The 12,861-nt window shown below is 42.5% G+C and overlaps 1 protein-coding gene across 6 annotated transcripts in view; it reads left to right on the top strand.

The window, feature by feature from the left end:
• The window catches only part of TJP1 (tight junction protein 1), a 198,811-nt gene that overhangs the window by 30,282 nt on the left and 155,668 nt on the right, over positions 1-12,861 (top strand). The window contains exons 1-2 of one of the 6 annotated variants that reach the window (XM_056346037.1): positions 2,811-3,062; positions 12,680-12,812. In XM_056346037.1, the coding sequence (XP_056202012.1) occupies positions 2,896-3,062; positions 12,680-12,812 (300 nt within the window). In that variant the 5' untranslated portion in view covers positions 2,811-2,895. Of the gene's footprint in view, positions 1-2,810; positions 3,063-12,679; positions 12,813-12,861 lie in introns of those variants that run through there. The other 5 variants (XM_056346036.1, XM_056346035.1, XM_056346040.1 and 2 more) reach the window with 5 other exon arrangements.

Raw genomic sequence — 12,861 nt, 5'->3', positions numbered from 1 at the left:
AATTAAGAATAGGAATAACATTACAGACTTTTGAGGAAGTTGAATAAAGATTTGAATATGCAGCCAGGCTTCATTGTAAGTCTTTATGCAAGGTATTACTGGCGCATTCCTTAATCCTTTTTTTTTTTTTTTTTTTTTTTTTTTAATACAGACTCTTAAAATAAATCTATGCCTCAACCCTGCTATTGAAAAATCAATGTTTTGGGACTTTCTAATACAGAGTATTTTTTAGAACATAAAAAACTCTGAAAGCTCACCTGCTTCTTCCAGATTTATCAGGTTTCAAATAAACTTTGCTTCCCTTGTATCCTTACATTGTCTTATCTACCAAATTTCTACAACTACAACCATATTAAGACTGGATTTTTCTTTAAAGAATTTTTATATGAAACGAGAATAACATGCATTTTTCTAGCTGTCAGGTGTAACATTTAAACTGAAACGTGACATTTAAACTAGTACAGTCTCATCATTCTTTATGTCAGCATTTCTTACCATTTCAAGGTGTAAATGATTTTTTTCATAGGATTGCACAAGTGTAAATGAGTATTTCAATTACAATGTAAGTAGCATTCTACTAATGATGGAGAGAATAAAATCCAGCCCATACTCTCTTGTATCTTGTGTAGGCAACAAGCATTTTTTCAGTCAGCTAAATAATGACTAGGTACACGGAAGGAGAAAGCAATGTGTTGGTTTTACAGTTGTTTTTAAGGTAAAGTAAGATCTCCACAGGTTTTCAAACTGATTTGATGTTCTGTTTACAGAAGATACAGACTTTCCAGTTAGTATACTACTAGGATTGTTTAAGAACAAAAATTAATTCCTCCTCCTTAACCTTCCTAACTGAGGCAGCCATTTCTCTTTGCTTTTAATGCTTGATCTCTCCAAAGACAAAGAACACATTAACATTATCTTGAGAGCTGTAGATGCACAGGCTCAGACTAGGCATCAAGTTGGCATTTGAATTTTTAAATTGTTTGTGATACCGGATTTCAGGACATTTGTATACATCTCTGATTTCTTGGCTGAAAGTGCGAAGCCATCCATCTCATTAACTACACATAAGCACAACAGATTTTAATTAGAAACATAATAGTTGCATTAAAGTAATATATTTATCTTCTCTGCTTTCTGCATAATGAACAGGTCTAGGCAGAATGCAGCTGACTGCAGTCTTGAGGTACATATTACATATAAAACAAGAAAAATAATCACCAAAATGTTCATCTCTGAGCCATAAAGCCACAATGCTGTTCACAATATTTTTGCTAGCTCATAGTGCCACCTGAGGACCTCAACTCTGTAAGTATTACAATTCATACTATTTACAGTACAGCACCTTAACGAAAAGTTGTCACTTCCACCTGAATTTGTTTGTATCTGCATTCTGCAAAATGTTGACAGGGCATCTCTAGTCAAAGCATTTCCCACTGCTATTGCTAAGCACCACACTTTGCTCCAGTGGTGTTCGCGCTGAGGAGGGTCTCTGGTGCTGTTTTAGAATTAATTTCAAAAGCACTTGTTAAACGCCACTGTCTTCTGGAGCTCTTAGCGTGGAGCTGAAGGAGGAAGGCACAAAACTGAGGAAAGGTGCGACGGTAACTGTGTCACACCTCAGGCAACAACCACATGGGTATGCGTTCAGCTGCTTTTACTGAGGCATCCACCAGAAGGTGGGCAACCCCTCTGAAAACATTTAATACTTTTAGTTTGACTTAATCACCAGCTGATTTTCAAACACCTTTTAGTTGCTTTCCTCACATAGGAATTAAAAAAAAAAAAAAGGGTAGTGGTGTCGTTTTGTCTTCCCCGTGGCCTCCTCGGACGGCGCGGGGCATCCCCTCACAGGCTTGGCGGGAAACGCGGCTGCAGCACCGTCCCGCCCGCCTCCGCGCCTCACCCTCAGGTGACCCTGGCCTTCACCCGCGCCTCGCCCCCATCCTCCTGCTGACCCTCCCGCTCACCTTCGCCCTCACCGCCTCCGCAGGGCCGCCCCAGCAGGTGGTGAGGCGTTTGCTTCTGCAGCTCGCTTACCGCTAACCTACAACCGACATTGTTAGCCGGCAGGCGGTGGCGGGGCCGGGGGGGGCAGGCGATTAAAATAACATGGGGCTGTTCTAGGCGCTAATGGGATTAGAGGCGAGGCGAGCGAGGCAGCGCGGAGGGGGCAGCGCTGCGCGGCGGCCGGGCTGCGGCATGGCGCCCCTCTGATGGCGGGAGGGCAGCGCAACAGCTGCGCCACATGGGCGGGGGCGGGATACCCCAGGTACCTGCGGAGGGCAGCGGGGCGGCAGCGCCCTGGGTGCCGGGCGGGGGCAGAGATGGCGGGGACGGCCCGCTTGCCCGGGGGGGAAGGGGAGGAGCGGGCCCCGCCGGCGGCCCGGCCTGTGGGGGCGCGGGGTCAGCGGGGGAGGCCGAGGCCCCACGGCGGGCCTAGCGAGGGGCGCAGGCAGCCGGCAGGAGGCAGCCCAGGTGAGGAGGGGGCGAGCGGGCCGGGCCCTGGGCCGCAGCGGGGTGGAGGTGCGGCGGGGCGAGGGAAGGCGCGGCGGCGGGTCGGGGGGCAGAGCGCGGGGTGCGGGGGTCTGAGGGAAAAGGGAGTGCGACAGCGGAGGGAGGAGGAAGGGAGCGCGGGCCCGGGGGAGGGCAGAGCGCGGCGGGAGGCGGAGGAGAGCGTCAGCTGGAGCGGGGATAGCGGGAGCGCGGCGGGAGGCGGAGGAGGAGAGCGTCAGCTGGGGGCAGAGATAGAGGGAGTGCGGCAGGAGGAGGAGGAGAGCGTGAGCCGGGGGGGCAGAGAGAGAGGGAGCGCGGCAGGAGGAGGAGGAGGAGGAGGAGGAGGGGGAGAAGCGCGACGCAGGGACGGCAGATGCCTGGAAATAAAAATTTGATGATTGCATGCAGCGGCTGGAGAGACTCTGTCGGTGGCGGCGGCGGGGACGAGGCAGGGACAGGGGGGGCGACGGCAAAATGAAGTATCAGAAATACCTGACTGTCTTGCAGATGGCCATAGGGGTGACCGCCTCCAACAGGGGCAGTCTGATGCCCTTAAAGAGGAAGCTGTGGTGAGTAGGCACAAACGGGGCCGGCGGCACTGCGGGCCGGGCGGGGGGCGCTGCGCCGGGCCGAGGCGGGCCGCGGCGGGACGGCCGGGCGGGGCGGCGGGGGCTTTCCCTCGGACGTGACGGCCGGGCGGCAGCGGGCCTGGGCTCCCGGCGGGCACAAACTTCGCGGCCCATTCGCTGCCCGTTGTGTGGCGCCCGCCGGGAGGCGGCGGCGGTGCCCGAGGAGCTGTCCGCGGCCGGCCCGGCGCTCGACGCGGCCGGGGGAGGCACGGTTCCCGCGCATCATGACTCCCGGTGCCACCGGGGAGAGCCGGTGGGCGCTGGGCTCGGCGCGGCTGCGGCGGCCCCGGCTGGGGGGCGCGGGAGCCGCTGGCGCGGGGTCTGCCCGCCTGCGTGACAGCCCCGGCGCTGCTGCCGACTGCGGCGCGCTCCGCTCCCCGCCCGGGGCTGCGCGGAGCGGCCGTGCCGAGCCCCCACCCCGGTTCTGCCGGCCGCGGTGCCTGAGACGCGGGGAACGGCAGGTGCGAGTCCAGCGGGTTCGCGAGCGGTAAAGCCGGTGATGCTCCGACACGGTCGTTCTTCTGTAAAGCCTGCTTGCCCCCGACTTGCTGCCACCGTTTCGGTGCTGGCCGATGGTGTGCTGAACAGATTTTTCTGCATGAACCAACAATACGTTACAAAAAATGTATTGAAGTATAATGGTGTAATGTGGGTGAGTAGGGCACCGACAGGCTTATGGTACTGCAATACCCAGTCACGCCTGGGCTGGTAGGAGCCCACTGCTAGCTTGGCTGAAGCTGTGGGATATGTGTCATCGTAAGGACAAACTGTAAGGAGAAAATCTTTGAACTCCTGAAGTCAGATTTTCTGGGAGGGAAACATCGACAACAAATTAATATGCTGAGAATTTCTTGGCTCTAAAAGACCAAGAGTAATATTTAGGTGGTAACGGTCATACAGTTGTCTTTCACAGTGCTTACGTGTTCCTAGTGAAGGAAACTAAAGTCTCACAGAAAGCATAATAGGTCATTTTATTTAAAAAAAGGTAGTTCACAAATAGAAATGTTTTTATGTCAGCAGTTGTAACAAAAATGGGCCTTACATGAATTGTAGAACGTGGGGGTTTTGCCTTTTTTTTTTTTTTTTTTTTTTTCCCTCCTTTCCCCAGCTGTTGTCAGCTAGCATAGACAGTGTCAAGGAAATACATCACTTGAAGAAACATAATGTGGAACTAGTAATCTTTCTGTCATTAATTCCACATCTTGCTATTCATTGCAGATAATGCAATTTGGCAAACCTGTTCATCCTAACTGTAACGTACAAAATCAAATGTAGTCTTAGGCAAAAAATATGTTGTCATATAGATAAGTTTCATTACATTTAATCAAAGGTTTTAATAATGTTTTCAGTGGTTTGGTTTTGATTATGTAAGTTACGTTAAAGTGTACCTTACCTACTTTATTCTCTCCAAATGGCACTCCTGCCTGTGTGCAGCACTGTATGTATTGGTGTATTACTTCTTTAAAATAAGTTTAATTAAGGGTACTGTAATTTTAACAGTTGTTCTATTTCATATTTCTTGTGTCTCTTGGAAATGTCTTCTTTGCTGGTGTGTTAAATTGAAGCTACCTGTATTTCTGTACTTTAAAAGTAAGCCTGAAGGGATCCAGTTCAACTCCTATTTTAGGTCTTCAGTTTGAGTTAGATCAGTTTTATATTGCCTGGTTTCATGGTGAGATTCTGTGCTTTTTGAGTTACAGCAAAACAATACAGTGGATCCCCACGAACAGGTATGATAAGCATTGCATTTCACAACATTTGTAACTTGACATGTCGCTGCAGTGCAACGCTGTGTGAAGATTTAGTTGATTAAAAGTGTTAAGGAACAATAAGGTGGATTTTTTTTATATTTTAGGGAGATGTATGAATTACTTGAGCATTTGAAAGCATGTCCCTGGGATATTCTTTATTAGGGGACATGATATTATGTAGTCACATTTCCTTTGAGAACTTCTAATAGCTTTAGGCATTATCTGTATGGATAGAATTTATGCTTATGGATGAAATACTGTATTCTGATGCATTTAGAGATACGCTGAAAGATACTGTGCCATGTTAATTTTTTTATTTGTGCATAGTCTGTATCAAATAATACGTTAAGAAAATGTGAACATTAGAAGAATATGTTGCTGTTACTAAAATCAATGCAATATTAGTGTATATTTCCAACATGTAAACCAAAAGTATGTTCCAGTACTGTATCATTGGAAATCTCAAAAATACCTAAAGAAAATGTATAAATCAAGTCAGTCCATAAGTGGAGGATTCTTTTTCATCTCTTTTTTTAATTTATTTACTTATTATTAAAAAAAAATTACTTACAACATGCTGTTTAACCGATCAGATTCATAAACTCTTTCATGTGTCCATATTGTAAGTGGAAGCGAAGACATAATTTAATAAAAAAGGGTTAAAATACTCATCTTTTTGTTGGTGGAGATTATCCACCTGAATCCTACTGAATGAAAATGAAAAAGGTAGCAGCAATGTTTTGTTTCTTTGTAGAGCATCTGTCACTCCAATTTTCTCCTGCTTCCCCAGCCCCCCAAATGTAAGTCCTATTTTTTGGTGCATGAAGGCAGAGCTACAAATGAAAACAAAAAAGATGGACACTGGTGTCTTATGGTGGGTTAAGAATAAATTGTTATAAACTAGCTGAGAACAAAACAGACTTGAACAAACAGAACTGATATGTCCCACAGGCTTCCAGTGGGCAGTGGTGGAGCCAGAAACTTGCTTGTGTTTAATGTGGAGCCTCATCATTTTATGATGAGGTTTACTTGGGGCAGTAGAGTTTTGATCTCGGTGGTGGAGGAAGTTGCTGGAGGCCTGAACTGCTGATTCAGACCCTTTCCCGTGTTTGTGCAGCATTGTAATCTAATACGTAGGAAACTAAATGAGATGAGTAGGATGTTTATAATAGTCTTGCTAGGGGGACAGTATGTGGATACAAACCCCACCATCATAACCCTGCTAATGCAGGGGGGACTAACATTTGCGAAGGTGCTCAGAAAAAAACCTAACTACCAAGCTGGGAGTACCTTAAAACAGTAAATTGACATAAATGTTTATTGCAGTTCCGGTAAGTGCAACCTGAGTGCTTTTACAATAGCGCAGTGCTAAATCACATTATTAAGGGGAACTACACAAGTAAACCATAATTTCTTGTTGCACTGAATATTATGTTTCCCTGCTGTAAGGAGAAGGAGCAGGCAAACAAAAAAGGAACACGATATCCTAGCACCTCACATAACTCTACGCGCTAATACTCCCTTCTGTTTCTTAGAGCATTTGCCTCTACTTTGAAAGGCTTCTTCTGCCCAGGCTTGCTCCTGTTACGTTCCCTTGGTGCATGGGAGTGCAGAGTCATGAAATAAGACAAAAATCTTGGTTAGTGATAAGTTTTCATTGTGAAGAACATTATGGAAATGGCTGAGGCTATTTCATGTTTAAATTTCCTGCATCTTTTAAGAAAATGATTGGTAGTTGTCATAGGCAATCTAGGTTAAAGAAATGAATGCAGATGCAGTGCGCTACAGAATTTGAATTTTAACAGGATCTAATTTGCTTGTTTGGTGCTGTTGTTAAAAGAATGTGTGATAGAGAAGCCTGGATGTTAAACGATGGCTTCTTCTTGTAAGATACTGCACAGGCACATTTATTTTTAAACATAGGAGTAAACTTATTTGAAATCAGTGAGGAGTAACCGGCGTGTCTGGAATTAAGCATCCACCTAAAAGCTTTGTTGAGTCAGAGTCTTTGTACTGAGGTTGGAGCTTCCATGTAGAAGTCCAGGTTTATAATGAAGGATGTCTGTTTTACCATTAGGACCATCCCTAGGGAGAAAAGTGCCATTGTTGAAGTTCTAAGTAGAGTCATATTTAGAATAATCAAATAATGGAAAATGTCACTTTAGTATAGGAGAAAGCATCAAAGACTGAATCTCTTGGGTGTCTCTACAGAGCTATGTGGAAAAGTACAGATCACCAGAATGGATGTTATTCTTTTTTGATTACTGGTTTCTGTTAATATTTCTTTGAAACGGGGATAACTGTTTAAGTTTAGCCCATTGTAAGGTTGTATTTATGTTGCAAATCAATTAATAGCTTCTTTTTTTTCTGATGGAGGCAGGATACTGTGCTTAGAACTGAAGGTATTTACAGAGGCATGTAAGAATTTGGCATAGCAGCTGACTGCTCAGTGTTACTGGTTCTTATTTCAAATTTGCCTTCCCCCCCCCCAAACAAATACTAATATTGAGCAACTGTAACTGTTAGGGCTTCCTGTCTGATCAGTGGGAGTAAGTTCCAGCTTGTGCACCCTTGTATTGTAGGCAGAAGACATACTGATCACATTCAGCTGAGTGCAGCTGATGTCCTCACTCTCTAGTATTGAGGAAGCCTGTCTTCTAATGGGAGGACATATAATTATGGAAATTTTATACAACTGTTAACTGAGATCTGTATAACTGCTAAAGGTAGAAATTTCTGAGGAGTTTGGTTTACATGTGAAACCATTTCTAATAGTAATTTGCTAGAAGTACCTGAATTTTTTGTAAGATAGGCAGACAGCTTGCTTTGTGAGTCTTGTTGAGGCTATGTAGTTGTCAAAAACTTGTCCTCTCTGTGTTAACTCTAGCATTAATACTATACTTTCAAAAAAAATACAGAAAGTATGTCATTTCAAGACTTTTAAATATTCTGATCTTGTCTCTTGTAAAATTGTTCAGAACTCTAATCACTAAACAAGAACAGATTTTTTTAAGATCTTAGAAGATACTTAGTCTGACTGGTCTGTCTAGAAAATAACATGACATTAAGTCATTTCAGACAAAGATTAACTACAAAAACCATGTTCAGTAATATTGAAGGTTCTTATAAATTGTAGTTATGTGCAAGTAGAATATAAATACAGGTGGTTTTTTTAATAAAAACAGTTATGTTATATGCACTTCAGCTGATTATATTATGATATGTATTAAGTCATTAGCCCTTGATATGATGCTGCACCTAGAAGTCACTGTTGTGTAGTATTTTTTTAGGGTAGCATGTTTGTCAGTGGAATACAGATGCTGAATATTTAAGGTTTTTGCTTATTTTACAACCTAGAGAAATAATTTAGTCATGGTTATGTAATGTGATACATGATCAGGAACCAGACAAGGTCAATGAAACTGTTGTAAGAATTTTGGATAATAAATAAGGGCCTCAAGCTCCCAATGGGATTTACAAAATGGTTCAATTTTACTTGAGTAAAATTTCCAAAAGTTAATGAATTGGGGTGCCTTAATTTAGGATCCCGGTGATGGGCTCCATTAGAAAGGTGTTATGTTTCCAGAATATTAAACACGTTCTTTGAACAGAAACAGCATGTTTCAAACAAGGCGTCTGGAATTGTTCACTGCCTTCAAAGATCTTGATGCTATATTCTACCTTTTAAAGTGCTAGACTGCCTTGAACATACCATTCTTAGGCTTGGATTCAGGAGTGTTTGCCTTGAAGTAGTTGCTATGCTGCATACATTTCAAGAGGGCTCTTACTAATCTTTCTGCTTTAACCTGTGGTAATTTCTTTCTACCTCTGATGCATGTACTACAGCCAGTGACTTAGGAATTCGCTTATTAATTTTCTGTCAATTAAGTAATACAAACAAAAGACAAAAGCAGAAGATAATCAGATGTAGTAAATTTCACTAATAGTTAATTTTTTTTTTAAACTTGAAGTTCATGTGTCAGAACCATAGAATATTGCATTATAGTTTCATTGTTTGTTTAAATAGAAAATCTTGGTTTCTCTGGTTACAGTGAACACTTTGAGAACATAGAGCAAGATTCAAAAATGAGGAGGATTTTAAAAAGCTGTTTTCCAGATTTTTTAATAATTTAGTTTCAAGTCAAACTCAAACACTTCAGGCGTTATCTCTTGAATTTGGACTCACTGAAGCTGACACTTGCGTTTATCTTGCAACTTTAGTGTCTTAACCTTTTAGTTGTATTCTGTTTGGAAATTTCTAGTACTTGAAAGAGTTCCTGTAGCAGTACTACACGAGTGTTACTGGAAATGGATTCTTGACAGTTCCATTGCTGCATCCAGCATTCTGGGAAGACTGTGAAACAGATACAAGTCTGTCTCTGGTCTGTTATTGCTTCTCTTTGCTAAAACTGTAGGAGTAGCAGAGGCGCCAGAGAAGCTGATACTTAATTTCTTTGCACTTTTCCCAGAGTATCCTCATCAACCATAGAGCCAGAGCCCCATGATTCTTTAAATATGGCTGCCTTGCCTTATGTCCTTCCCTTGGTGCACAATGTGGTGCAAAGCTTCTCGATTCCCAGTAATGACGTTGATTGGATTTTTCTTTGGTTGGTTGAACGGTATTTTCTTGTAAAGACACCTAGAAATTAATGATTTTATAAAGGATTGAAGGGAATCTTTCAATTGTGGTATTTCTTCCCATAAAATCATGTTTTGAAAGTTAAATGTGATTTTTAAAAACATTTTTATGAATCTCGACAGCTAACAAGTAATGGCCATAATTTATTCACCAGCAGAATGAAATGATGGATGGATTCCAACGGCAGACAGTTAATTTTTTCAGGTGGCTTTAAGGCAGGTGGAGCTCCCAAGTGGAAGTGCCTTCAAAATGTACCATTAGTTTAGTTTGTTGTTAAAACTATATAAAAATTTGATTAGTCTCTTAATTTTACTCGCTTTCTTTCACATAAGGTTTTTGTTATTTTTTTATAAAGGCTTCTCAGTGTCAGGAAATACTAAAAGGCTTGTAATGTAAAAAAAATGCACATTTATAGGTAAGGCCCTCGAATAAGTGGTTTGAAATATAGTTCAAAATTAAGAAAAGCCTGATGCAGTTTACAGCTGTTTAAAAGATTTTCTATGAAGTGTAAGGAAGAAGTCTAATGTGCCAAGCATTTAATTCATCAGAGGTGTATGTGAAGATTTATTGACCCGAATTTTAAATAACAAAATAGGCATCCCTCAAAGTTTTTCTGGAGAGAGAATAAATACAGACCTCTAACTGTATCGAAATAGTGGATCTCTCTGTGGGCTGCAACATCTGCATTTGACATGGTCTCAGAATATGTACAGTTACATACGTTTGAGTTAACTTTATCAGAGATGTTTGGAGAGCTTGGTATCAGAAGATACATTGATACAATAGAAGTGCACGATCACTGTAAATGTCACTCTGTGGAACAAGTGTTGAGACTGAGCAATTGTCTGTCTGTGGAAATTTGTAATTCTTTAAGACATTTTAGCAGGGAATCTGTGGCACTTCTGCAGCTTCTGTTCTGTGAACAATTATGTTACTGTAGTAGTCAGGCATGTTTCTCAGAACTTAATCCATATATAATTTAACAAAAAGATCTGGTGCAGTTTCAGCAGGTAGTTTATAATGTAGTTAAAATATCTGAATGTTATGTTTTCAGTTAGAAATTTATATTTATCTTTGCAAGTAGAATTTTGCAATAAATTAAGCCAAGGGGGAAAACATTTAAACCACGTAACTGTATCATTAAGAGAACTTGCAGCAAGCTCTGTGTGTGTCTGTGTGCATGTGTAAAAAACAAAAACAAGACACCCAAAAACCCAACAACCAAACCCAAAACCCACAGGACTCGGGCATCTGAGAAGAAAATACTGATTTGGTAATCACAGTAATTCAACAAAAAAATGAAGGCCTTTATCTTGATACATTGAATTAGAGATTTGAAAAGATGTGTCATCATTTTCAAATTTGATTATTGCAACTTTTTCTTCACCCGTGCCTCCTACGAACAGGAGGACCACCTTTTACCCTGACTATAAAGCTCTGTAGATTTAGGAGTCTTGCTGATCGAACAAGTGCATTCAGCCTGTGGTTATTGTATTTATATGTACTTTGAATTATGTATTTCAGGTCTTAATGTGGCCCACTCTGTGCAGTGTCCTTTTTTGGTGATGCATATGTGTAAGAAATCACCACTGTTCATTCCCTTTTGTAAAAACATTTATATGCATGCCAAAGCCATTAATTCTAAGTAAAAGAACCTAAACATGTACTTAATTATTTTTTTTTTTTGTGAGAAGAATCTTAATGGTTACAGAGGAAAACACTGAAAGGCTGTCCAGTCTTGGGGAATGCAAAAACGATGCATATTATTTCTCATTTAAGCTAGTTTTTGAAGTTTTTTATGGCTGCAGTTGAGAAATTGTATGAACCAAGTGTAAATCTGCACATTAAGAATTTGATGGTTTAAGGTGTTTCTTGGTGAGCATGTTTGCTGGAATTAAGTTTTTCTTTTTTTGAATGTGGTGTCAGACTGACTAGAGACTTTTGCATTTAAAATACTTACCTCACAAACCTTAATACATTTGGTTAATTGTTACCCCCACTACTACTCCCTAGCAACTTCCAACAATTCCCCTGAAGTATGGATTGAAATAGGGATTCTTACTCTCTGCTCTGCCCTGGTGAGGCCGCAGCTGGAGCCGTGCCCAGTGCTGGGCTCCCCGGTTCCAGACAAGGAACTATGGGAGAGGGTCCAGTGAGGGGCTACAGAGATGATGAGGGGACTGAAGCGTCTCCCTGATGACAAAAGGCTGGGAGAGCCGGGGCTGCCCGGCCTGGCGAGGAGAAGGCTGAGAGGGATCTTCTCCACGCACACAAACACCTGACGGGGGTGTCAGGGGGATGGGACCAGGCTCTTGGCTGTGGTGCCCAGCGACAGGGCAGGGGGCAGCGGGCACAAACTGGGACACAGGCAGCTCCAGCTGGGTGTGAGGAAGAACTTCCTTCCCTGGAGGGTGGCAGAGCCCCGGCACAGGCTGCCAGAGGGGCTGTGGAGTCTCCTTCCCTGGAGACATCCCAAAGCCACCCGGACGTGACTGCGCAGCCTGCTGGAGGGGACCCTGCTGTGGCAGGGGTTGGGCTGGGTGGTCTCTGAGGTCCCTTCCAGCCCTGACCATCCTGTCATTCTGTGATTGCTTACTCAAAATATTTTAGTTATGGACTCCCCTTAAGACTGTGTGTAGACTACAGTGTGCTGAAAGGCCTTATAAAGTTCCTTAATGTGTTAGCCCTATAACTTTAACAGAACCTTTTAATTTCATTATTGTTTATCATTATTCATTGCTAGAACAGCTGAAGTACCGTTAGCACTCAAACTAGAAAAGGTCAAAAGCCAAATACTGTCTGATTTAACTGGCAGCCATTAATATGTATCACGGAACTCTGTTTTGGGCTGAATTAATAGAGAAATATATTCTCTTTATTTTTTTCAGAAGTTAAGTATATTTTTCTGTAATTTGTCTCTTCTGACGCTTCTCACTTTTGTACAAAAATTATGACTGTGGTATGGTTTTGACTAAATCCGCAAGCAGTGGTAGATTTGATGGGAGCTAGATTTCTAGATTTCTGAATACTTTTGTGATGTTATTTTGGCACTCAGTGACTGAAAAATAAGGTTTGGAATGGCATGCTTTTGTTGTGTAGCATGGCAATGTTCTTTTCCATAAAAACATATGTTCTTTGTCTGATATGTGGCTCTTTTTGCTTGGCAGGGTAACTCCATCTTCTGAAAATCCCAATGGTGCTACCTGTAGTGTAAGTCAGGGAAAGCCCTCTTTAAGAAGAATAAAAGGGAGAATACACAGAAGTAAAAGTCTTGATAGCATTGATTTCTGTGAATTCACTGTAAGTACCATATCTTTTACATTTATCCTCTACGAAGTTCTGAGAATCT

This window comes from Falco biarmicus, chromosome 7, assembly GCF_023638135.1.
Source record: "Falco biarmicus isolate bFalBia1 chromosome 7, bFalBia1.pri, whole genome shotgun sequence".
Classification (NCBI taxonomy): Eukaryota; Metazoa; Chordata; class Aves; order Falconiformes; family Falconidae; genus Falco; species Falco biarmicus.
This window is presented reverse-complemented; position numbering and strand designations above follow the sequence as displayed.